Raw genomic sequence first — 24,508 nt, 5'->3', positions numbered from 1 at the left:
ACCATCCCTTACAGCCTGGGCGTTCTTTTCTTCAAGCTGTAGGAAGGGAACAAAAGAACATGGAGAATGCACCCCTACTCTTAACTCCTTTAATCTGGAAGAGACATTTTTTCTTTGGTCACATTTCATTAGTAAGAACTAGTTATCTGGTCCTATCTAAAAGCAAGGACAGAGGGGAAGAATGGGGTTGCATCTGGGAAACGTGATCTAGATCTGTGCTTGGAAAGAAGAACAAGTAAGGTCTAGCTTGCCCTGCTGCAGCCGTAAAACTGTGATTAATCCAATGGTGCAGCTACTGTTCTGTTTTTTTAATACATAGTAAACAATTTTATTATTCTTCTGCCATTTCCTTTCTACGAGAGTGAGTCAAAAATTATCCGCACTCTGGCTGTAGAGTTTATTTTAATTAACTTTTAGAAAAGACAAATACATCTTTTTTTGACATAATCTCCTTGCTTTTCAATACACTTTGTCCATCTGTCCACAAGCTTTCGTATTCCCTCATTAAAAAATATTTTAGGCTGAGCTGCAATCCACGAATGCACTGCTGTCTTCACTTCATCAGAAGTGAATCTTTGTCCTCGTAGGGCTGCATTCAGGGGACCAAACTGGTGAAAGTCCGACGGAGCAAGATCAGGACTATAGGGAAGATGCTTTAACACCTCAAAACGAAGTTTCTGCAACATGTCAACAGTATGGGCAGAAGTGTGTGGGTGTGCACACCCTCAGACCACAAAAAACGAATCACTGCCTGCTGCTCTTCTCTAGCGCAAATCGCAAGTGGGGCATCCATTTTTGTTTGCACCACAGTTACAAATGAACTGATGTAATATGTTCACACCTGCACAGCAGTGACTGGGAAGACAGTAGCCTTGAATGGAAAGTGCCCATAAGACAGGGTGGCCAACAAAAGTGTTCATATAACCGGAGTGCAGATAACTTTTGACTCACCCTCATATTTTTTTCTCGCAGTTTCATTGACATATAATTGACATGCAGCACTGTTTAAGTTTAAGGTGTACAACATAATTTTTTGATCTACCTACATCATGAAATAATTATCACAATGTTTAATGGGCATCCATATTCTCATATAGATGCAACATTAAAGAAATAGAAAAAACTATTTTTCCTTGTGATGAGAACCCTTAGGATTTACTCTCTTAATAGCTTTCATATATAACATACAGCAGTGTTAATTATATTTATCATATTGTATGTTAATCACTAGTACTTATGTATCATAACTGGAGGTATGTACCTTTCAACTACTTTCAAACAATCTCCCCTTTCTCTACCCACTGCCTCTGCAAATGCAAATCCAATCCACTTTTTTTTTCTGTTTCTTTGTTGCTTTGTTTGTTTTTTAAGTATAATTAACCGAAAAAACTATGTTAGTTTCTGGTACAAAACATAACGATTCAATATTTCTATACATTTCAAAGTGGTCACCATGATAAGTCTAGTTGTCATCTGTCACTATACAAAGATATTACAAAATTATTGACTATATCCCCCACACTGTATATTTTATAACTGTGACTCACTTATTTTGTAACTGAAAATTTGTACCTCTTAGTTTATCTCACCTCTTTCTCTTCTCCTCTCACTCCCTTTCCCTCTGGCAACCACCTGTGTTTCTCGTATCTGTAACTCTGTTTCTGTTTAGTTATGTTTGTTCATTTGCTTTTTTTTTTATTCCACTTGTAAGTGAAATAATACATTATTTGTCTCTTGAATAACACTGATTTCACTTTGCATAAGTCCCTCTAGGTCCATCCATGTTGTTGCAAATGGCAAGATTTCATTTGCCTGAGGTTCCATTTTTTCAAGGACAAAAAAAGAAAAGATTACTATGACTATTATTTTCTTTGAAACATACGTTCAGTATAATTTTTCTTATATTGTACTTAGTTGTTTCCCCTAATTTAAAATAGATTTACCACATTTTTTCTTACAAAAACAATATGGTTATTACAAAAAAAAAAAAAGTCAAACACTATAGAAAAAACATTTAAGGAAAATTCACCCAAATCCCACTACCCAGAGATAACCATTTAATCACTATTGATGAACCTTCTTCCAAATATCTCAGATAAATATGCCTACACATATACCACTTCAGTCTTTTTACAGCATTCACTGGCTGTGGACTCATTGTACACGTGCAATGTGTGAGGCTTTGTGCTAGGCACTCACAGCTGTTAACCCATTTAATAACAGCAACATTACAAATTAAGTAGCATCATTATCTATATTCTATAGATGAGAAAAATGAGGCTCAGATAAGTTAAGGAATCCACTCACAATCCCAAAGCTCAGTGATAACAGAGTGAAGATTCAAATTCCAATCTGCCAGATTCCAAAGCCTAAGCTTTTAACCAGCGCCCTATGCTGTCAGCTATTCTCTGATGCACTTACTAATCCCTATGGATGGTCTCTAAGTTATTTCCTTTTTTAAACCCCAGACCATACAGGAATAAAAAATAGACATATCTTTGAACTTTTTGTACTTTTCTGTGTATCTCTGTGTCATCAGTTCCCTCCAGAAAGTTTTCACAAGACGGTCTCTTACTTTCACACATACTGCTTTCTTAAAAAGATGTGCAAAGGTTGAGTATGTAAAAATGAAGCTAGCTGGCAGATAAATGCCACATAAGATAACTCTCAATGATCATTGCTTGTCCACTGATCTACAAAGCCAAATTTCTTACATGAAACTCAAATTGTGGATATTTGTGTATAACATATGAAACCGTGGCTTATAGTAAGGTCAAAATAGGACCTAGCTTACCCTGCCACTAATAAGCTATGAAAATACATGTTTTCCCAAATTAACCAATACTGTGTTTTATCAATCATTTTAGCCACTACAAACTTATAGGTGAAAGGTTAAAGTTTATATCCTGTTCAGTTTCAATTGCTTTGCTTACTGGTAAAGTTGATGCTATTTTACAAATTGCCTTTTGATAATTTTTGCCCATTTCCTTTGGAATGTGTGTGCCTTTCTCTCTTATTTGTGAGGGTGTTCTGGCATATTTATTACAACTGTTTTTCTGCTAAATTTCCTGACTATTGCAATGCTAGTTATATATAAATAGTGAGGGTTCTATGTACATACAGGTTTATGCACTTTCACAGGAACCACACATACTGTGTGCAAACCTCAGGAGTGTCTTTTCTAACAGAAAACCTCAGCTTGAAAGTAAAGATAAAGTATTTTAGTTTGCATCTTTCTTGCGCAAGATCTACATGAGAGGTTTCTCCATGAGAGGAAAGTATCTTGGTGCTCTGATATTTACTTTGGGCATTCTCATCAAATCCATAATGAGTAGAACACCTCTTATTACCAGAGTTCTTCTACTATGGTTCCTTTCTTATTAATTAGGTGAGTTATTACAAATAAACGCCACTTAAAAGAGAGTACAAGCAACTATGCCATGGATACCAGTAGAGACTCTACCACAAACTAGCTTTGAGCAATCAGCCAGTTACTTTCAGTGACTCAGTGCTTCTATCTTTACTTTCATCAGCCTCTTGGAAATATGGTGGAAGCTGGTAGTATTATGGCTACAAAATACTCAGATAAAATACAAATTACAAATGTAATGTGTAACCAAGCTCTTTCCCTTTTGCCATGTAGAACTCAATAATGCACTTAAAGAAATGAAATTAAGGAAACTAGGTAGTTCATGGATACATTTTTATGTTCAAGTTCAGGATAATTAAAAGGCAAAGAGAGGGAGGGAGAGAGAGAGAGAGAGAAGATAGTACCTAATATGAATTGAGTAAGTAGCCTGTGGACACTCTCAAGGGTTTCTAAGCCAAGTCTGGCAGGTACTGCCAACAGGTGCTGTGAAACTAAGTGGCTTTCATGCATTGATTTTCACATTGCCACCAAAAGCTCTCCTGACCCAAAGTAATACTCCCATCATTCTGACATAATATCAGAAATCCCTCCATTAAAATCATTTACTCATAAAGTTATTCTTGTAATCAACAAAAAGAGTTCTTAATAAGACAGGACTCATGTTCTGATGAGTTATATATATCCACGGACATATAGATTTCTGTCATAACGCATTGCAACATGAACTCTACTATCATAGCTTGAAACGGAACATTGGCTCTCCAGTAGCCACAAATAATCTTACGGTGCATAAAGCATAGAGCCTCACTCTCAAATATTAACACCGAACTATGGTTAATACATTACATAGTCGACTGTCATAATATGAAACAGAGAAGGTCCCTAAGGGAGCTCACAGAGAAGAAAATTCATCTACTGTAACTCATTTCCTTCCTTCCAATCTGTAAGTGATATTACAAGAGGAATTTTTTAAAAATTCAAAGTGTTGATCAACATCTTCTTTTTAAAAGTTGTGATTAGTACCAGCAATTTCATTATACATTTTATTATTTATGGTATTTTAATATCTTTCATAATAAGCCATAAATGTAAGCTATTCCTGCAAGTTTCCCTGTAATGCCTACAAGTGTTTGATACTCCCCTTTGCTGCTTAGCTGAGTTTACAACTTACCTTCTCCTTCTCTTTATGACCATGATTATTTTCCTTTAGGTCTCAATCAATAGTTTACAAAAATGAGTCACCACACCTGTACCAACCTCTATACTCCCAGAGCCTGCCCTTATTCTAGTCCTTGTTTCTTTATTCTTTCTTCATGTCACTATATTATCCCTGCTGTAGGAATTTCCTTAATCCTTGTATTTTTATCTCCTGTTGGAATAGTTCATTAATTTCTGAGTTTACCATCAAAACCAAACTAGGAATTATCCTCCCACTGATAGAATCAGTTGATTGTCCTAACATTTAAAAATAAATCTTTATATAGTCAGCATCTGGATTTTTCTTAAGTAGTCAAAATAAATATGTTAGGGGCAATTGCATTTGCATAAGTGACATAAAAGGAGTTTAATACATATGTAAACTTTGCTTATTTACTGCTTAAAATGTTAGTGTGAGGACATGCTAACCCTTTTTAGTTAACAGTTCCTAGAAGTGAATGTAATGAAAGCAGTTAGAAAAAGCTACAAGTGCACTCTAGCTATTTCTGGCATAAACATCACCACCAAAAAAATAAAAGTACACATATAGATGGGGAAAGCGGGAGGGTTGGGGGGAAATGAATTGGGAGATTGGGTTACCAAATTGTACACTCTAAATATATGCAGTTTATTGTATGTTAACTGTATCTCAGTAAAAGTTCTTAAAAAGAAAGTACACCTATAGAAATTCAAGGAAGCAAGTATCAAAATGAAGAAGACAATTTCCCATTGAGTGGGGGGAAGAGAGTGAATTAATTACTCAGGTGTTATGCCTATCAATAGAGTTAGTTGTTGAAATATATTAATGTGAGATTTTTCCCTTTCCTCATTGGAGTTTGTAGTGGATATGTGCCAGAGTGGTGGCAATATGAGTTCCTATGTCTGTGGAAATTCCTATATCCTGGTCCTTTTCCTCAACGTAGATTCCTGAGTCCATTTCCAACCTGTCATCCTCATATGGCTTAGACTGAACCAATCAAACTACATCTACAAGTTTAGATTTGGAAGAGATCAACATACACATAAAAGGCTCCACATGGCATCCATATTTGGGGAGAGTTTTATGATTGTGGATAAAAGGCACGGAGTTTGCTTTTAGCTGACTGACATTATTTTTAAGAGTGGCGTTGGTGAGTTTCACAGCAAAATTGAGCAGAAAGTACAGAGTCCCCATCTATCCCCTTGCTCCACACACACATACACCCTCCCCACGTTCATCATCCCACACCAGAGGGGCACGTTGGTTTCACTGATGAACCTACATGGACACATCATCACCCGAATTCCACAGTTTCCATTAGGACACACTCTTTGGGCTGCACATTCTAAGCGTTTCCACAAATGGACCCACCCTGTAACGTCACACAGAATAGTTTCACTACCCCAAAACTCGCCTGTGCTCCACCTATTCATCCCTACCTCAGTCTAAATTTCTGAAAACCAACACTCTTTACTGCCTCCATACTTTGCCTTTCCCAAAGGCCATACAAGTAAAATCACATATTAGGTAGTCTTTTCATATTGAATTCTTTCACTTAACAATACACTTTTAAGTTCCTTCCACGTCTTTGTGACTCGATCGCTCGTTTCTCTTTAGCACTGAATACTATTTCATTGTACGGATGTACCACAGTTTATTTATCCAGTCACCTATTGAAGGACATCTAAGTTGCTTCCAAGTTTTGGAAATTTGAAGAAAGCTATGAAAACATCCATGTACAGGTTTTGTGTGAGCATAAGTTTTCAACTCACTTGGGTACATTCCAAGCATCGCAATGGACAGATCATATGCTAAGTCTATATTTAGCTTTGTAAGGAACGGCCAAACTATTCAGAGTGGCTGTGCCACTTTGCATTCCCACCCATAACGAATGAGAATTCCTGTTGCTCCACATCTTTGCCATCATTTGGTGGTGTTAGTGTTTTGAATTTTTGCCATTCTAATAGGTGTGTAGAGGTGTGTCATTATTATTTCAATTTGCAATTTCCTAATGAGGTATGATGTTGAGCATCTTTTCCTATGTTGATTTTCCATCTGTATATCTCCTTTGGTGAGGCATTTGTGAAGATCTTTTGCCTGGGTTATTTAATCAAGTTATTTGTTTTCTTATGGTTGAGTTTTAAGAGTTCTGTGCGTCCTTTGGATATCAGTCCTTTATCAGATATGTCTTTGAAAATATTTTCTCCTAACCTGTGGCTTATTTTCTCCTTCTCCTGACAGTGTCTTTCACAGAAGAGAAGTTTACAATTTTGCTGAGCTCCAACTTATTTTTTTCTCTGAAGGAGTATGTCTTTGGTGTCATACCTAAAAGCAAAACCATCTCCAAGCCCAAGGTCATCTAGATTTTCTTCGATGTCATCTTCCAGGTGTTTAATAATTTTGCATTTGACATTTGGCCTATGATACATTTTGAGTGAATTTTTTATGAAATGCATAACGTCTGTGTCAGGATTTTCTTTTCTTGCATGTGGATGCCCGGTTGTTCCAGAACTATTTGTTGAAAAGATTGTCCTTTCTCCGATTAGACTCACTCTAAAAAGACTTGTACATTATCACTCTCCTTCCTGAGCCTAAATATCACACAAAGTCCCTATCTGAGAGCAGGCTCAGTTTCCTTTTTTTTTTTTAATTTACTGTTTTATTTAAACTCTATTGTTTTCTGTTTCTTTGTGTGCATTGGGTCTTTGTTGCTGAACACAGGCTTTCTCTAGTGGTGGTGAGCCAGGACTACTCTTTGTTATGGTGAGCGGGCTTCTCACTGCAGTGGCTTCTTTTGTTGCTGAGCACGGGCTCTAGGCATGTGGGTTTCAGCCATTGTGGGTTAAGGCTGTAGAGCACAGCGTCAGTAGTTGTGGCGCATGGAATTAGTTGTTCTAAGGCATGTGAGATTTTCCCAGACCAGGACTCGAACCCATGTCCTCTGCATTGGCAGGCGGATTCTTAACCACTGTGCCACCAGGGAAGTCCTAGGCTCAGTTTCTTAATAACTGTGTGCTCTTAGCCAAGGCAATCAATCTCTCTGTGGCTCAATTTTCTCACCACTTAAATTTCAGGGACAGTTTTAGCCTAGTTTATGGTTACATCAAATATAGGCGAAAGAATATAATACTCTACAAATATTACAATCACAATGGAATAATTTCGTAGTGAAGAGAGAAATATGTGACAACGTCTTTCTGCAAACCAAGGATGCATCTCCATTTCTTTATTAATAATACTAATTGATAATTATATATAAATTCAGAAAACATTTTAGAGAACATTCTCAAGATAATTATTTCCTTCTCTGTGTTATTTCTATATCTCGACTATGCCCATTTATTACCTCTTTCAAATCCTGTACTGCAATTGGTTTTCTCACATCATAGTCTCATCTGCTGGACTGTGATCTCCTGGAGAACAGAAGTGGTGTTTTACTCACCTTGGTAAATACACAGCTTAACACACTTCTTGTCTTATAGCAAATACCCAAAAATATTTACTGGAATGAACCTCCTCTTAATAAAGTTTCTTTGGGGTTATATATAATTTTAGAAATATGAAAGAGTTGAATGAAAGGAATAATGTAATATACATTATTCCTTCCATTCATCCAACAAATATTAATTGACCCTCACCCCCCAGTTTTATGCTAGGCACTGAGGACCCGGTGTGAATATGCACACAAGCAGCTGACAGTCTGACTGCAGGATTGGGGTGGGGGAAGCACAGACAGGCAAAGGAGCCATTCAATATAAATTGATAAATTTTAGATTAAAATTACATATAAGACTCCACAGGAGCACAACAGAGGGGTCACAGTCACTAAAAAAAATTAATATTTTGACAACTCTCCTTCCTAGATTATTTCTTTGAATTGAATTGAAGTCAAATAAACCACAGAGTTAGAGTTAGGAGATGCAGGTCCTACCTAAGGCATTCAAAACAACCAGTTAGTTAAAAGTTGAGTGCACTATTTGGTCACCTAGCCACCTTAGAGAATGTGGTAACAAAATATGTATACCTAGATTCTTCCAATATATATATATATATATATTGGCTGCAGTAGGTCTTCATTGTTGCACACAGGCTTTCTCTAGTTCTGGCAAGTGAGGGCTACTCTTCATTGGGATGTGTGGGCTTCTCAGTGCTGTGGCTTCTCTTGCTGCAAAGCATGGGCTCTAGGTGCATGGGCTTCGGTACTTTCAGCACCTGGGCTCAACGGTTTTGGTTGGCGGGCTCTGGAGCACGGGCTCTGGAACACAGGCTCTGCAGTTGTGGCACATGGGCTTAGTTGCTCCACAGTATGTGGGATCTTTCCAGACCAGGGCTCGAACCCATGTCCCCTACATTGGCAGGCAGATTCTTAACCACTGTGCCACCAGGCTAGTCCCCACACATATTATTATTATCTCTTGAAAACCTCTAGGGTTTGGAAGTCATTTGGGAAATGCACGTACATGTTCAATCAGGAAAATTTCCTTTCATCTTCTGTGACTTTGCTAGGTTTCACCCCACCCCCATAAAACAAGTGTTTTCTTTTTAGTGTTTCCTTTAAGACCAGTTTTCAACATTATTGTGGGCAAATAGCAGTGAGAAAGTACAGATGACACCACCCTTTGCTAGGAGGCAGTGTTTTAATCATTTCCTCTCTGGTGTACTACTTGGATGACTAGAGGTGAGCTAATGTCAACAACATGCCCTCAGTTACCCTCTGAAAATACTTCACTTTGCTGATTGTTCCCTTAGGACTAGAGAACAGTTAGTCCTTTCTCTTGGCTTCAAACTATCAAGGTCTGATCAGTTCTTAACTATTTAAAGTCAGATAGAAATGGATGTGTACATCATCTGCTACTTGGATAGAGAGTCATAAACATGAATTAAATTAGCAGCTCAAGGAGAATACAGCAGGGGTGTACAGTCTCGGGTGTTAAATGACCACGTGAAGTAATGTTAATTAAAACTCTACTGCAAATTGCTATCATATTCAAGAAATATTCCAGGTGACAGTGTTGGGGTATTAAACACTTATTGGCAAAAAAAAAAGGAAAAAAAGGCATGACTTGTATGATAACTAGAGTAGTGACAATTGTTGAAATTACAGAAAGGCAGTGAGATCATTGCCCGATTTGAGGAGAAGTGATTTCTGCTTAAATAAAGTATCCTTTCATTAAAAGTGTAACCTATGTTACCTTGGAAAATGAAAGAACTGAAAAGCTATGTCTTCTTTCTTTCTTTTATAGGAGATCAAATGAAACACAGAAGTACGAGAACTTGCTCGAGATCCAACTTGAATGAAGCCACTTTTTGAGGAGTGAACGCTCAGGATGGGAATCCAATAACAGCTGGACCATTTTCTCCTTTAGTCCATAAAAGTAGATCTCCATCATGAACACAGGTTGGAATAGATCTTAAATTGTCATTGTCACAGTTGTCACCTATGACTCCTGTAGGGAACTATTTTACTCCAGAACCGAAGAATGATGAATATAGGGTTCATCTCTGATAAACACTGAATGAAATCTCTCCCATCATGGATACCATCAAAAGGAGGTACAGTTAGGACAGAAATAGAACACAATGATGTATTACCTTTCCCAATATGTAATGAATAAACTTTCGGACTATTCTTAATAATAAATATTTATTAAATAGAGCATCTAACTGAATATAACACATAAAAAAATAAAAATATAAGAAAATAACTTGACTCATGCAGCACTTTATCAAGGTGAATATAATGTAATTAGTCCATGAGCTTTACAGGGAAATGAATTGGCTGACTAGTCAGGGGACAGGCGCCAGAAGGTCATTGCCCAGTCAGGGTCACAGCTGTATTGGTGGATTGTTGGGCTCCTGTAGGCTTGGTCTGGCTCACATTTCTCCTGGTGGACTTGTCTATTGTTCGGACTGCTTTTTTCACCCACTCAACCTGTGGATCAGCACAGATTTTAAAGCCACGCCTGGTAATAAATCTGCAAGGCAAGGAAAAGATAAAGAAAATTAGTCACATCCTCAAAGCCTTGAGACCAGAAGTTAAGATCAGCTCATATATAAGAGACTTTGTGCAGAAATGAGTGGACAAACAGTCTTTCATATTCAGGAGACCATAAATAAAAATCTTTCTTCTGCAATCTATTTTTGCGTAAGGGAGAAATGGCTCCAGGTAATACCCAGATCCATTGTTCAACATAACTTGCAGCCTCCTTTTCTCATCATTGCTAACAAATGATGTCATTAAACTGGACATTTGAGGTCATCTAGTCCAATTATCACATATCATCTTAGTCTTCAAAACTAAGCACACTCATCTTATTTTCTGGGCAAAAGGGGATTTCTTTATGCTATTTGAAGGGGGTAAAGTTGCAGTTGTGTGTTGGGAAGAGTTGCTGCTCTGAAAATGAGATCCTGGAAAAGAATGGTACCATGTAGGCTAGCTGTTGACACTATTCCTTGAGCTATGGCAACTGATAAAGGCTGGCACTCTACACCAGCAACCAATGAGGGAAGAGAAAGGCAGCGGAGGGGAGGGATGGGAACGGATGCACCCCACACCAGTGTGGCTCTATGGTCAAACCTTGATCTGAACCTGCCAGCTCTAAGCCTAGCCCTGGGGACAGAGCATGTTATTCATCTGCTTCCCAGTTAGATTTTTTTGGTAAGCTAAATCAGGGAGCAGGGTGATATTCTTCACTTAGCTGCCAACTTTTGTCATAATCATTGTTCGAGGCTACATAAAGACACCCTTTATATGGAAAAACAAAAGGACTGTTGGCTAAGTGGAGGTCTTGCTCCTTGTCACCTGATTTTTCCTGAGGAGGGCAGCATTTCTATCTATTGTGCTCCATCAAGCCTAGATGTGGGGGCGAGAAACTCACATCACTGCTTTCATGGAGCCCTCCTTGATGGTGTACGTCTTAATGTTTTTAATTGGCAGTCGCTGGGTAGTCAGACTCACACAGATTGACTTCTCTAGAACTTCACTCCCCACACCTGGTAAGGGAAACAAAGAAAACAAAGGATGAAATATAATTTCTAACAGTACATATGTTAGAGTGCTGTAAATAAAATAACAAAGAGTGACCTGATCGAGAGTAATTTGGGGAAGGCAACACGAAATGTGGGAGAGGCAGCTCATTTTTGACTGAATAAATAAAGGGGTTGTCATGTTCAGTGGTAAAATGTGAAACATGTAAAGGAAGTAGTACATAAAGTACTCATCCTCCACAGAAATGACCTAGGGGGGTTAAGATTTTTAAGTTTAGAGAACATCTTAAATTGAGAAAGGAAGATAACTTGGGAGAGTTAATAATAGTAAGGGTTTGCTAAAATCTAATAACGGTTTCTAAGTGCTGATTTTCTCCCAAGCTGGTATTTGCTTCTCAGAGAAGCAAGTATTGTCAGAGAATATTTGTCAGAGAAATAATCAGTCAAAAGGCATCTAAAATCATAGCTGATGATAATGAAGCTTGAGCTGTAGTGCTGCTGATATCAGAAGGCTATTTTTGGGGGGGTTTACACCAAGTTCAATCATCTGTTTTTATACACATATCCCCATATTCCCTCCCTCCCTCATCTCCCCCCCACCTCGACTCCCCACCACCCTCCCCGTCCCAGTCCTCTAAGGCATCTTCCATCCTTGAGTTGGAATCCCTTTGTTATACAGCAACTTCCCACTGGCTATCTATTTTACAGTTGGTACTATATATATGTCTGTGCTACTCTCTCGCTTCGTCTCAGCTTCGCCTTCACCCCCGCCGCCCGAAACAGAAGGCTTTTTATAAACGTGAAACTGAGCAGAAGGGGTGCACTCACATTGCTCTCCATCTCTCCTTCTCTCCATCACTCAATATCCAGCCTCACATTCCTTACCCTCGACACTTGACAACTGATTTCTAATGCTGAACTGACTCTGAACCCAGTGAAAAAGGGAAATGCCCGAGTGTCTGCACTCCTCCTCAGTCTTCTTTCCTTACTTGTAACAGGTTTCCACCAAAACCCAGGGCAGCAAGTGGCAGCCTATCGTCTCAGAGAAATGCCAATCAGCCATGGCTTGGGCAACATTAGGCCTAAATGTTTTTGTTTCATCAATATATCTTGTATTTGGGGCACAATGTCATGGAGTTCCAGACATTGCCATCTCGATTTATGGACACCCTTGGGGATCCATGATCAGGTTCAGATATTCTAACCTACATAGTGTCTATAGATTAGGAGGTTTGAAAGGAGAGTTAACTGAAACATTCATTATACCCAAAGGATATTCTCGCTCATTGCCAGAGCCACGTGGAGAAATACACTCCAACCAGTTGCGAAAAAATGATCCCTTAACAAATATGTGTAGAATGCTCAGGTGAGACTCAGTGTAGCTAAGCCTCATGTGGGCAAGTCTTGTAGGATTATTTGGTTGCGTATAAGGCATTAATATTTGTTAGCAGTTATAGCATCTTATAAACTCAAAAATTGATCATAAGTGGGAACGACATTCATAGCAGTAGTAATAGCCTCTCTTATACACTTAAAGCTAATATTGATTTCCTGGGTATAAAGGTACGAGCTTCCAGTCATGTTTGTGTTAAGAGAAAACATTGATTTGCTTCAGAACATGCACCCTTTAGGTCATTTCCGCCCTGTGAACTCCCCAAATTTTTGAGATCAATATTAAATAGGCAAAAGCTTCAAAGCTATGTACAGTTGTCATCACCATTCCACAGCTAACATTAATCCAGAAATTAGGACTTGTGTGGAAACCTAAGATTTATTTCATTTTAATCCTGGGTAAGCTTATCAGTCATCATATTCATTCATAGATAAGTAAGCATTGGCCAACAGAGGTGAAGATATTTACCACAGATCACCCAATTATGAAAAATAGCAGCCCAGATTGTAACCAGGTTCTATCTTCAAAATCTGCAAAGTCCTCTAGAGTCAAATTATTCCCCTTTTGCACATGGGAAGCCTGAGGCTTAGCTTAGAGAAAGTAGTTTACTCCAGTCACAACCTGAGTCAAACCAAAATGTGTGGCCTCTGCCAGCATATCTAGATATTCCTTATCTCATAAATAAGCTATGACTTACCTTCCACAGTGTATGCAGCGAGACAGCAGATCCCAAGAAAGGCCAGGATGAGAAGTCTCATGGCTGAGATCCTGCTGAGCTGTGCAGCGAGAGGCTGAGGAACTGCTCCTTTGAGTCTCTTTTATTCCTCCAGTGGTCAGCACACTTCCTGTGGTGAGAAGGGTCTTTCAAGGTGGGTGTGGAATCACGGAAAGTCTTTGCAATACTGATGCTTTCATTGTTTGAAAAAAAAAACGTTCCTTTGTCCCCACTCATACTAACCCAATACCTTGTGGCCTTTTCTCTTCCTCCTGTGGCTAACGTGTCAGTGAAACCAAATGTGTGCACCAAAGAAATGTAGTTTTCTCTTCTCCTGCCACCAGGCTAAATTCAAACCTTCCACTGCAGACATGCCCCAAGGCCACGTCAGTGTCATAGCCCAGCACGGGGACAGTGTAAAGGAAACGAAGTGGGGTGGTCTCTGTGGTCTGGGCCCCCCACCTACCTCATGTAACATCCCCTGTGACATGAGGCTTCCACCACCAGTGATCATATGCGCATGGTACCATCCTCAGTGACTCCTTAGGGAGACGAAGGGATGCTGTCGCTTCCCCGAGCTTCTCATTCCTCTGCCTTCTTTTCTTCTCATTTCTCTGCTCTGCCCTCATTCAAATAAACCCCTTTATTTTCACCACTCTCCCAGCATACCCAAGAAATATTTCAATCAGGGGGTTTGGAGCCTGTCTATATGCACAGCGTTGCTATATTGTAACTTAATACATAACTTTTAAAAAGATTTTGAAAAGTTGTCCTGAGAGAAACTTTATTTCGGAAAAAAGAAAAAGAAAATTATCTACTATCTTACCATTCTGTTTTTATTTTTAATGTTTTTCAGTGAGTCTCTATTGGTATACATGTGTTTGCAGAATTGTGACAATTATAAATACTATATTTACATCAGTTTGAATATCTTCCCAGTTTCTTAATATCCTTCATGTTTCTATTCTGAATAAACACAGACACTTAAACCATTCCCTTATAATTTATTATTATGTAGACCAGATCTATAAGGTAAATTTTCTTTAAAATACACTGAATCATTTGCTTTTAATCACCAGGAGTGAGGTTACTAGGTAGAATCATATGATCATCTTTACAACTTTTGCTACATATTAACATATAATCTTCCTAAATTGTAATTTCACTTTGCAATGCTTCCAGCAGGGACTGACTGTATGGATTACAATATAACCTTTCTGGCACTCAGTTTTTTGTTGTCCAGTTTTGTTTTGTCTTGTTTTCTTTAACATAGATATCTATAAAGTGCATTTATTAACTATGTGTGTAGCTCAAAGGTTTTGTCATTACTAGACAGGGATGAGAAAATAACATTCTTATTAAATATATGTATAGCTAAAAGCTTTTGCCATTGCTATTAGGAATATGAAAACAAACTCCTATATTTCTATAAAAATTATAGGTTAACCTCTAAGAAATTTTTCATCAATGGCATTTAATTTTCCAGTCAGACTTTACTCACAACTTCAAATACGTTTTAGTTATCCCTACCTGGCTATCCCATCAGCCCTTAAACTCTGAACACACCCTTCCAGGCAAAATGCTTCTCCTCCTATTACTCCTTAATGTGGAATGTTTTCTTCTATTCAGTTTCCAAATACAGATCCCCTGCAGCATCTTAGACTCATTGCTAGCCACCCATATGTTTTTCTCAACAAACCTGTACTAAGCATATCTTCTAAGCAGCTCTTCTAGATGTCTTCTCTCTCCCCACACTGCTCAAGGCAGGACCTCCTCATCCCTCGTTAGAACAGCTGCAGTAGACCAACTGATTCCCCAGGCCTGAGTCTCCTCCCTTTCCAATCTATCCTCCACAGAATTGCCAGAGTAATCATTCTAAAGCCTTGATCTGATCAAGCTATTTTCCTGCTGAGAACTTCTTTGCTGATTCTCGTTGCCTACAGGATTCATTTCAGACCTCACATGGTCATTTATAACAGTGTTCAAGATCTGACGCTGCTTGTCCTTTAAGACTCTTCTTCCACTACCCATGTACATGTTCCAAAATCCACTAGCCTTAACAACTGTCTGTGCAGTCAACCAAATGGGTCGTCCTCTTTTGTACTCCCCACGTGCTGCTTCCTTTATCTGTAATGTCCATCCCAGCTCTCTACATAAGTTTTCCTGAATTCTCTAGGTACAATTAAGTTGGGCCATTTTCCATGTTCTCTTGGAACATTCTAGCCATCATTACTCTTTAACTATTCTCACTTTATCCCCTATTCAATTACATGTCTGCATCTCCCACTAGATGGCAGGCGCCTTGAGAGTAGGGAATTTGCCTCAGTCCTGTCTGCGTTCCTGGCACGAACAGAATGTCTGTTGTGTAGTGGTCACTCACCAAATGTATTTTGAAAAATGAATTTTTTTTCAAAAGACCAACATGTAATATTGTACATTAAGTAAAGGATGAACATCTAAAAACATAAAGCCAGAAGACTGTGCCTGTGTCTTCCTGTCATGTTTAAAATCAAGTAGACAATTTGAACAATGGCTACACTTAGCATGTTAAAATGGAATTTCTTAAACACTGAGAATGAATTATTCATTTCCGTTTTTTAAAGCATGTACTAGAGTCACTGATGGGGAAGAATTAAGTAACCAACAAAAAAGTAGACACCTAGTACAAAATGGGCATCATCTGCTACTGTGTGGACATTGGTTGACAACCAGTTGAACGCCAATAGAACAAAACTCTCTCCTCTCTTTCTCTTACATGCCACACACAATTGGTGAGAAAATACTGTTGTCTCTCTATCTTCAAAACAGAATCTAAACCCTTCCTACCAGCCCAAGAGACTCAACACCAAGCCACCATCATGTCTCACCTGAATTAATGGATTTGTGCAACAGTCTCCCCCTGGTTTTCCTAATTCCACCCTTATTTTCTTTTGGTCAATTTATCAATCTGACAAAAGTGAACATTTCAAAATATAATTAATATGTTACTTCTCTGCTCAAACATCCTTCAATGGAGCACGTTTTCTTGAGTGAACGCCAAAGTCTTTTTTTTCCCTAAGTATTGTTTAATATATTTAGATGCTCTGCTGTACATTAACCACTTAACTCTAGTGTAAAGCTTAAAGGGCAAAAGTATTAAAGATAAATATAGCTACCATAATTTGTTACTGATACACATTATTAGAAAGAGGAAAACTAAGGCATGGAAAACATAAATTGGTGGGAGGATTTAAAGGACAGAGGTTTTGCATGCAAACTTACATTGTTATCAGCTTACAGTAGGCTGCTATATTTGTAAGATGTTTATGTAACCTTCATGGTAACCACAAAGTAAAACAGTATATACACAGAAGAAAAAAGATAGGGATCAAAGCACATCACTATAGAAAATCATCAATTCACAAACAAATTCAGCAAGAGAGAAAGAAACAAGGAGACTACAGAACAACTAGAAAACAATTAAGATAGCGTTAGTAAGTCCTTACTTATCAATAATTGCTTTAAATGTAAATGGATTAATTCTCCAATCAAAAGACAGGAAGTGACTAAATGGATTTTTTAAAAAGACCCAAGTACATACTGTCTGCAAGAGACTCACTTCACCTTTAAGGACACACATCAGCTCAGAGTAAATGGATGGAAGAAGATACCCCATGAAAGTGGAAACCTAAAGGGAGCAGGGATAACTGTACTTAGACAAAATAGACTTTAGGTCAAAAAAAAAAAAAAAAAGCAAGGTCACAAAGAATGTTAGTAAAAGAAAGTGTTTATATAATGAGAAAGGGGTCCATTCATCAAGAAGATGCAACAATTGTTAAGACTCTACATAGATACAGCCTTTACAAGGCTTTACAAGTACCTCCATGACCTATGCTCTCATCTCCCACTTACTCTCTGACATCATCTCCTGCTACTCTTCCCTGCTTGTTTCTCCACTGCCGTCACAATGACCTCCCTGTTGTTTCCCAGACATGGCAGCATGCTCCTGCCTTCAATATTTTTCACTTGCTGTTTACTTCGCCTGGTATTTTCTTCCCTCAGACATAAGCATGGCTCATTCCCTTACCCCCTTCAATCTTTTGCTCGAATATTGCTTTCTCATTGTGGCTTTCCCTGACTACCCACTTTAAAACTGCACACACATATATCAATTCTGGTATCACTTGATTTCTCTTTGCTGCTCTACTTTCATTCATAGTACCTAGCACCTTCTAATATGAGAATAATTTACTTTTCTATTATCCATCTTTTTCCTAGAAATGTTTATCTTTTTCATTTCCTCAGAGTCTAGGACAATGCCTGGCACAAAGAAGGTGCTGAATTAATATATCCATACTAAATGTACATGTATAAGAATGCATAAGCGTATGAGTGTGAGAGAAGGCATATGCAACACATAAAACATTTGTACCTGCAAATTCTAGTACTCTGGAAGATCAGTACCATTTATTTATATATGTGTGGCCACAGAGTGGAATGGTAGAATCCATTTTTGAAGGAAAACTTTCCTTTTTGAGGGAAGAAGCTATAAACATGAAGGGTAAAAGTAAGAAAACGCAATATAGATTCTCTTCCCTTTTTACTGTATGGTCTGAATATTTTGATTCATCTGAAAGAAATTTAATTAAATTTTATCATATGGAATGTGTAATTCACATAAAAATTGCTTCTTCTGTAGAATGCATGTTTGTATAATACTCCATTTTTGTATTGGATAATTTGCCATTTTCTCATTGGTGTGTACAATTTCTTTATGTATTGCCATACTAAATCTTTGTCTAAGTGTTGCAAATACTATCTCAGTTGGTAGCTTACCTTTTCACTTCCTTTATGATGTCTCTGATGAACAAAAAATATTAATTTTAATGTAATCAAATTTATCAATATTTTATTCTCTAGTTAGACTTTTTTGTGCTTTAATAAATTCTTTTCTTCTCCAAAGTCAGAACAACTTACTCCACTAAGACTTTAAAGTCTTGTATTTGACACAAATTTTTCACCTTTCTAGTGGTTATTTCTGTATGTCGTATAAGGTATAGATGCAAATGCATTTTTTCCTCTTTAGATAACTGAATTTTCTAGCTCTGGTTTTGAATAGTTCTTCCTCTTCCCATACTACCTGTCCTATATTAGGGTTCCACATACATGTGCACCTGTTTCACGTTCGCTACTCTGTTCCATTGGTAAATCTGTCTACCATTGGCTCATACCATTCTATTATTTAATTACTCTAGGAGTATCATTTAACCTTAATTTCTAGTTGGGCAACCTCCCCCCCTTTAATCTTTTTCTTCAGAAGTGTCTTGGCTTAAGCTCACTGGTGATCACGAAAATGTAAATCAAGACCATGGTGTGACCCCACTTTATTCCCACTCAAATGGCCAAAGTTAAGTCTGAGAATACCACTGTGATGGCAGGGATATGGAGCAACATAAATGACTCATGGCATTAGAAATTGGTACCACACTTGGAATAGCAGTTTGGCATCATTATGTAAAGCTACACATGTGCAGACTGGGAAGTGGAAGTTCCAGAAATTCCACTCCTAGGTATAAACTTAGAGAATATCAAAAGGAAGGAGCATATAGATGGGAGCTATTTGAAAGGCTCAAGGAATTTGAAATGTTATGTTGGTGGTAGGTTACTGGTGGAACCTTATACAACTTAATTAATTGTATAAAAGAAGGTCATATGTAGACCAATGATGGTAACATACAATTGCATAGTTCAGAATAGACTAACTGCTATAACAAGCAAAAAATAACTCTCAGTGGCATAACACCACAAAAATGTTTATCACTGACTCACACAAAAATCAATGCAGAAGTTCCTAGCCAGTTGTTTTCTTGATGGCTCTTCTCCAAAATGTGATTCAGGAATCCAGTCTGCTTTCACCTTTGAGCAAAACCATCCCTTACATCCGAGGCGTCCTTTTCTTCCAGCTGCAGGAAGGGAATGAAAGAACCTGGAAAAGGTACACTTACTCTTAACTCCTTTGATCTGAATGTGACACTTTTTCTTTGGTCACATTTCACTAGTGAGAACAAGTTATCTGGTCCCTTCTAAAAGCAAGGATGGAGGGGAAGAATGGGGTTGCATCTGGGAAATGTGATCTAAATCTGTGCTTGGAAAGAAGAGCAATTAAGGTCTAGCACACCCTGCCGCTGCCATAGAACTGTGATTAACCCACTTGTGCAGCTACTGTTCTGGTTTTTTTTATACATAGTAAACAATTTTATTACTCTTCTGCCATTTCCTTTCTATTTTTTTCTCACAATTTCATTGACATATAATTAACATGCAGCCCTGTATTAGTGTAAGGTCTACAGCATAATGATTTGACCTACCTATATCATGAAATAATTATCACAACATTTAATAGATATCTATCATCTCATATAGATACAACATTAAAGAAATAGAAAAAAATATTTTTCCTTGTAATGCAAACCCTGGATTTGCTCTCTTAACAACTTTCATATATAACATAGAGCAGTGTTAATTATATGTTTGTACATTTCGACTACTTTCATCTAATCTCCTCTCTCTCCACACCCCGTCTCTGTAAATACAAATCCAATCCTCTTTTTTTTCTGTTTGTCTGTTGGTTTGTTTCTTTTTTTTTTTTCTGTAAGAAGTTTTATTGAGATACAATTGACATACAATAAACTACATATATTTACAGTGTACGATTTGATTTCTTTTTCTTATTAGTAATGTATATATGGCAATCCCAACCTCACAATTCATTCCCTCCCAATCGCTCCCTCCCGCTTTCCCCACTTGGTGTCCACATGTTTGTTCTCTGTATCTGTGTCTCTACTTCTGCCTTGCAAGCTGGTTGATATGTACTATTTTGCTAGATTCCACATGTGTGTGTTAATATATGACATTTGCTTTTCTCTTTCTAACTCACTTCACTCTGTATGACAGTCTCTAGGTCCATCCATGTCTCGGCGAATGTCCCATTTTCATTCCTTTGTACAGCTGAGTAATAGTCCGTTGTTTATATGTACCACTTCTTTATCCACTCATCTGTTGATGGACATTTAGGTTGCTTCCATGTCCTGGCTATTGTAGATAGTGCTGCAATGAACATTGGGGTGCATGTGTCTTTTTGAATTATGGTGTTCTCTAGGAATAAGCCCAGCAGTGGGATTGCTGGGTCATACGGTAACTCTAGTTTTAGTTTTGCAAGGAGCCTCCATACTGTTCTCCACAGTGCCTCTATCAATTTACATTCCCACCAACAGTGCGAGAGCATTCCCTTTTCTCCACAGCCTCTCCAGCATTTACTGTCGGTAGATTTCCTGATGATGCCCATTCTAATCAGTGTGAGGCGATACCTCATTGTAGTTTTGATTTGCATTTCTCTAATAATTAGTGATGTTGAGCAGCTTTTCATGTGCCCCTTGGCCATCCGTTTGTCTTCTTTGGAGAAATGCCTGTTTAGGTCTTCTGATCATTTTTTGATTGGGTTGTTTGCTTTTTTGGTATTGAGCTACATGAACTGTTTATATATTTTGGAGATTAATCCTTTGTTGATTCGTTTGCAAATATTTTCTCCCATTCTGAGGGATGTCTTTTTGTCTTGCTTATACTTTCCTTTGCTGTGCAGAAGCGTTGAAGTTTCATTGGGTCTCACTTTATTTTTGTTTTTATTTCCATTACTCTAGGAGGTGGATCAAAAAAGATCTTGCTGTGATTTATGTCCAACATTGTTCCTCCTATGTGTTGCTCTAGGAGTTTTATACTGTCTGCCTTACACTTAGGTCTTTAATCCATTTTAAGTTTATTTTTGTGTATGGTGTAAGGGAGTGTTCTCATTTCATTCTCTTGCATGTAGCTGTCCAGTTTTCCCAGCACCACTTATTGAAGAGGCTACCTTTGCTCAATTGTATATCCTTGCCTCCTTTGTCTTAGATGATGTGACCAGAGTTTATCTCTGGGCTTTCTATCCTGTTCCATTGATCTATATTTCTGTGTTTGTGCCAGTACCATATTGTCTTGATTACTGTAGCTTTGTAGTATAGTCTGAGGACAGGGAGTCTGATTCCTCCAGCTCCATTTTCTTCCCTCAAGATTGCTTTGGCTATTCGGGGCCTTTTGTGTCTGCATACAAATTTTAGGATCTTTTGTTCTAGTTCTGTGCAAAATGCCATTGGTAATTTGATAGGGATTCCATTGACTCCATAGATTGCTTTGGGTAGTATAGCCATTTTCACAATGTTGATTCTTCCAATCCAAGAACATGATATATCTCTCCATCTGTTTGTGTCAACTTTGATTTCTTTCATAAATGTCTTATAGTTTTCTGAGTACAGGTCTTTTACCTCCTTAGGTAGGTTTATTCCTAGGTATTTTATTCTTTGTGTTGCAATGGTGAATGGGAGTGTTTCTTTAATTTCTCTTTCTGATCTTTCATTGTTAGTGTATAGGAATGAAAGAGATTTCTGTGCATTAATTTTGTATCCTGCAACTTTACCAAATTCATTGATTAGCTCACGTAGTTTTTGGGTGGCATCTTTAGGATTTTCTATGTGTAGTATCATGTCATCTGCGAACAGCGACACTTTTACTTCTTTTCCAATTTGGATTCCTTTTATTTCTTTTTCTTCTCTGATTGCTGTGGCAAGGACTTCCAAATCTATGTTGAATAGTAGTGGTGAGAGTGGACATCCTTGTCATGTTCCTGATCTTAGAGGGAATGCTTCCAGGTTTTCACCATTGAGAATGATGTTTCTATGGGTTTGTTGTATATGGCTTTTATTATGTTGAGGTAGGTTCCCTCTGTGCCCACCTTCTGCAGAGTTTTTATCATAAGTGGGTGTTGGATTTTGTCTAAAGCTTTTTCTGCATCTATTGAGATGATCATGTGCTTTTTATCCTTCAATTTGTTAATATGGTGTATCACATTGATTGATTTGAGTATATTGAAGAATCCTTGCATCCCAGGGATAAACCCCACTTCATCATGGTGTATGCTCCTTTTAATGTGTTGTTGGATTCTGTTTGCTAGTATTTTGTTGAGGAATTTTGCATCTAAATTCATCAGTGATATTGGTCTATAATTTTCTTTTTTTGCAGTATCTTTGTCCGGTTTTGGTATCAGGGTGATGGTGGCCTCGTAGAAGGATTTTGGAGTGTTCCTTCCTCTGCAATGTTTTGGAAGAGTGTGAGAAGGATGGATGTTAGCTCTTCTCTAAATGTTTGATAAAATTCACCTGTGAAGCCATCTGGTTTGTTCCATTTGTTTGTTGGAAGATTTTTAATCACAGTTCCAGTTTCATTACTTGTGATTGGTCTGTTCATATTTTCTATTTCTTCCTGATTCAGTCTTGCAAAGTTATACCTTTCTAAGTATCTGTCCATTTCATCCAAGTTGTGCATTTTATTGGCATATAGTTGCTTGTAGTAGTCTCCTATGGTGCTTTTTACTTCTGCAGTGTCCGTTGTAACTTCTCCTCTTTCATTTCTAATTTTATTGATTTGCGTCTCTGTTTCTTGATGAGTTTTGCTAGAGGCTAATCAATTCTATTTATCTTCTGAAAGAACCAGCTTTTAGTTTTATTGATTTTTGCTATTGTTTTCTTTGTTTCTATTTCATTTTTTTCTGCTCTGATCTTTATGATTTCTCTCTGTCTACTAACTTTGGGTTTTGTTCACTCTTCTTTCTCTAGTTTCTTTAGGTGTAAGGTTAGACTGTTTATATGGGATTTTTCTTGTTTCTTGAGGTAGGAATGTATTGCTATAAACTTCCTTCTTAGAACTTCTTTTGCTGCATCCTATAGATTTTGGATCATTGTGTTTTCATTGTCATTTGTCTCTAGGTATTTTTTGAGTTCCTCTTTGATTTCTTTAGTGATCTCTTAGTGATTTAGTAGCATATTGTTTCGCCTCCATGTGTTTGTGTTTTTTATAGATTTTTCCTGTAATTGATTTCTAATCTCAGCATTGTGGTCAGAAATGATGCTTGATAATGATTTCAATTTTCTTAAATTTACCAAGGCTTGATTTGTGACCCAAAATGTGATCTGTCCTGGAGAATGTTCCACATGCACTTGAGAAGAACTTTAATCTGCTGTTTGGGGTTTTAATATTCTATAGATATCTGTTAAATCTAGCTGATTTATTGTGTCATTTAAAGCTTGTGTTTCCCTATTAATTTTGTGTCTGGATGGTCTGTCCATTGGTGTAAGTGGGGTGTTAAAGTCGGTTTGTTTGTTTCTGAAGTATAATTAACCTAAAAAAAATGTTAGTTCCTGGAACAAAACATAGTGATTCAATGTTTCTATACATTCCAAAATGATTGTTGTCATCTGTCACCTTACAAAAATATTACAAAATGATTGACTATATTCCCCACACTGTATATTTCATGAACGTGGCTCTTTTGTTTTATACCTGAGTGTTTGTACCTCTTGATTTCCCTCACCTACTTCTTCCGCTTTCTCACTGCCCTTCCCTCAGGCAACCACCTGTTTTTTCCTCTGTATCGATAACTCTGTTTGTGTTTATTTATGTTTGTCCATTTGCTTTGTTGTTTTGGATTCCACATAAGTGAAATAATACTCTGTTTTTCTCTGTCTGACTTATTTCACTTTGCATAATTCCCTCTAGGTCCATCCATGTTGTTGCAAATAGCAATATTTCATTTGCCTAAGTTTCCATTTTATTTTTTATTGGCATATAATTGCTTTTCATACTTGTACCAGGTTTGAGGTACACCAAAGTCAATCAGCTGTATTTATACACATATCCCCATATTCCCTCCCTAACTTGACTCGCCCCCACCCTCCCCGTCCCAGCCCTCTAAGGCATCATCCATCATCGAGTTGATCTCCCTTTGTTATACAGCAACTTCCC

General features: G+C 37.7%; 1 protein-coding gene across 1 annotated transcript; it reads right to left on the bottom strand.

Annotated features, from left to right (window-relative positions):
• Positions 1-10,172: 10,172 nt before the first annotated feature.
• LOC130850104 (lymphotactin-like) lies at positions 10,173-13,741 on the bottom strand. Its single transcript, XM_057729453.1, has 3 exons — positions 13,625-13,741; positions 11,426-11,540; positions 10,173-10,522 (listed from the first exon to the last, which is right to left on the bottom strand). Exons 1-3 carry the CDS (start codon positions 13,683-13,685, stop codon positions 10,357-10,359), a joined length of 342 nt encoding a protein of 113 aa, XP_057585436.1. The 5' UTR covers positions 13,686-13,741; the 3' UTR covers positions 10,173-10,356.
• Between the last annotated feature and the right edge of the window lie 10,767 nt (positions 13,742-24,508).

The sequence above is a fragment of the Hippopotamus amphibius genome, chromosome 3 (genome assembly GCF_030028045.1).
Source record: "Hippopotamus amphibius kiboko isolate mHipAmp2 chromosome 3, mHipAmp2.hap2, whole genome shotgun sequence".
In the NCBI taxonomy this organism is placed as follows: domain Eukaryota; kingdom Metazoa; phylum Chordata; class Mammalia; order Artiodactyla; family Hippopotamidae; genus Hippopotamus; species Hippopotamus amphibius.
Note: the sequence above shows the minus strand (reverse complement) of the source record. Positions and strands in the feature narration are given on the sequence as shown.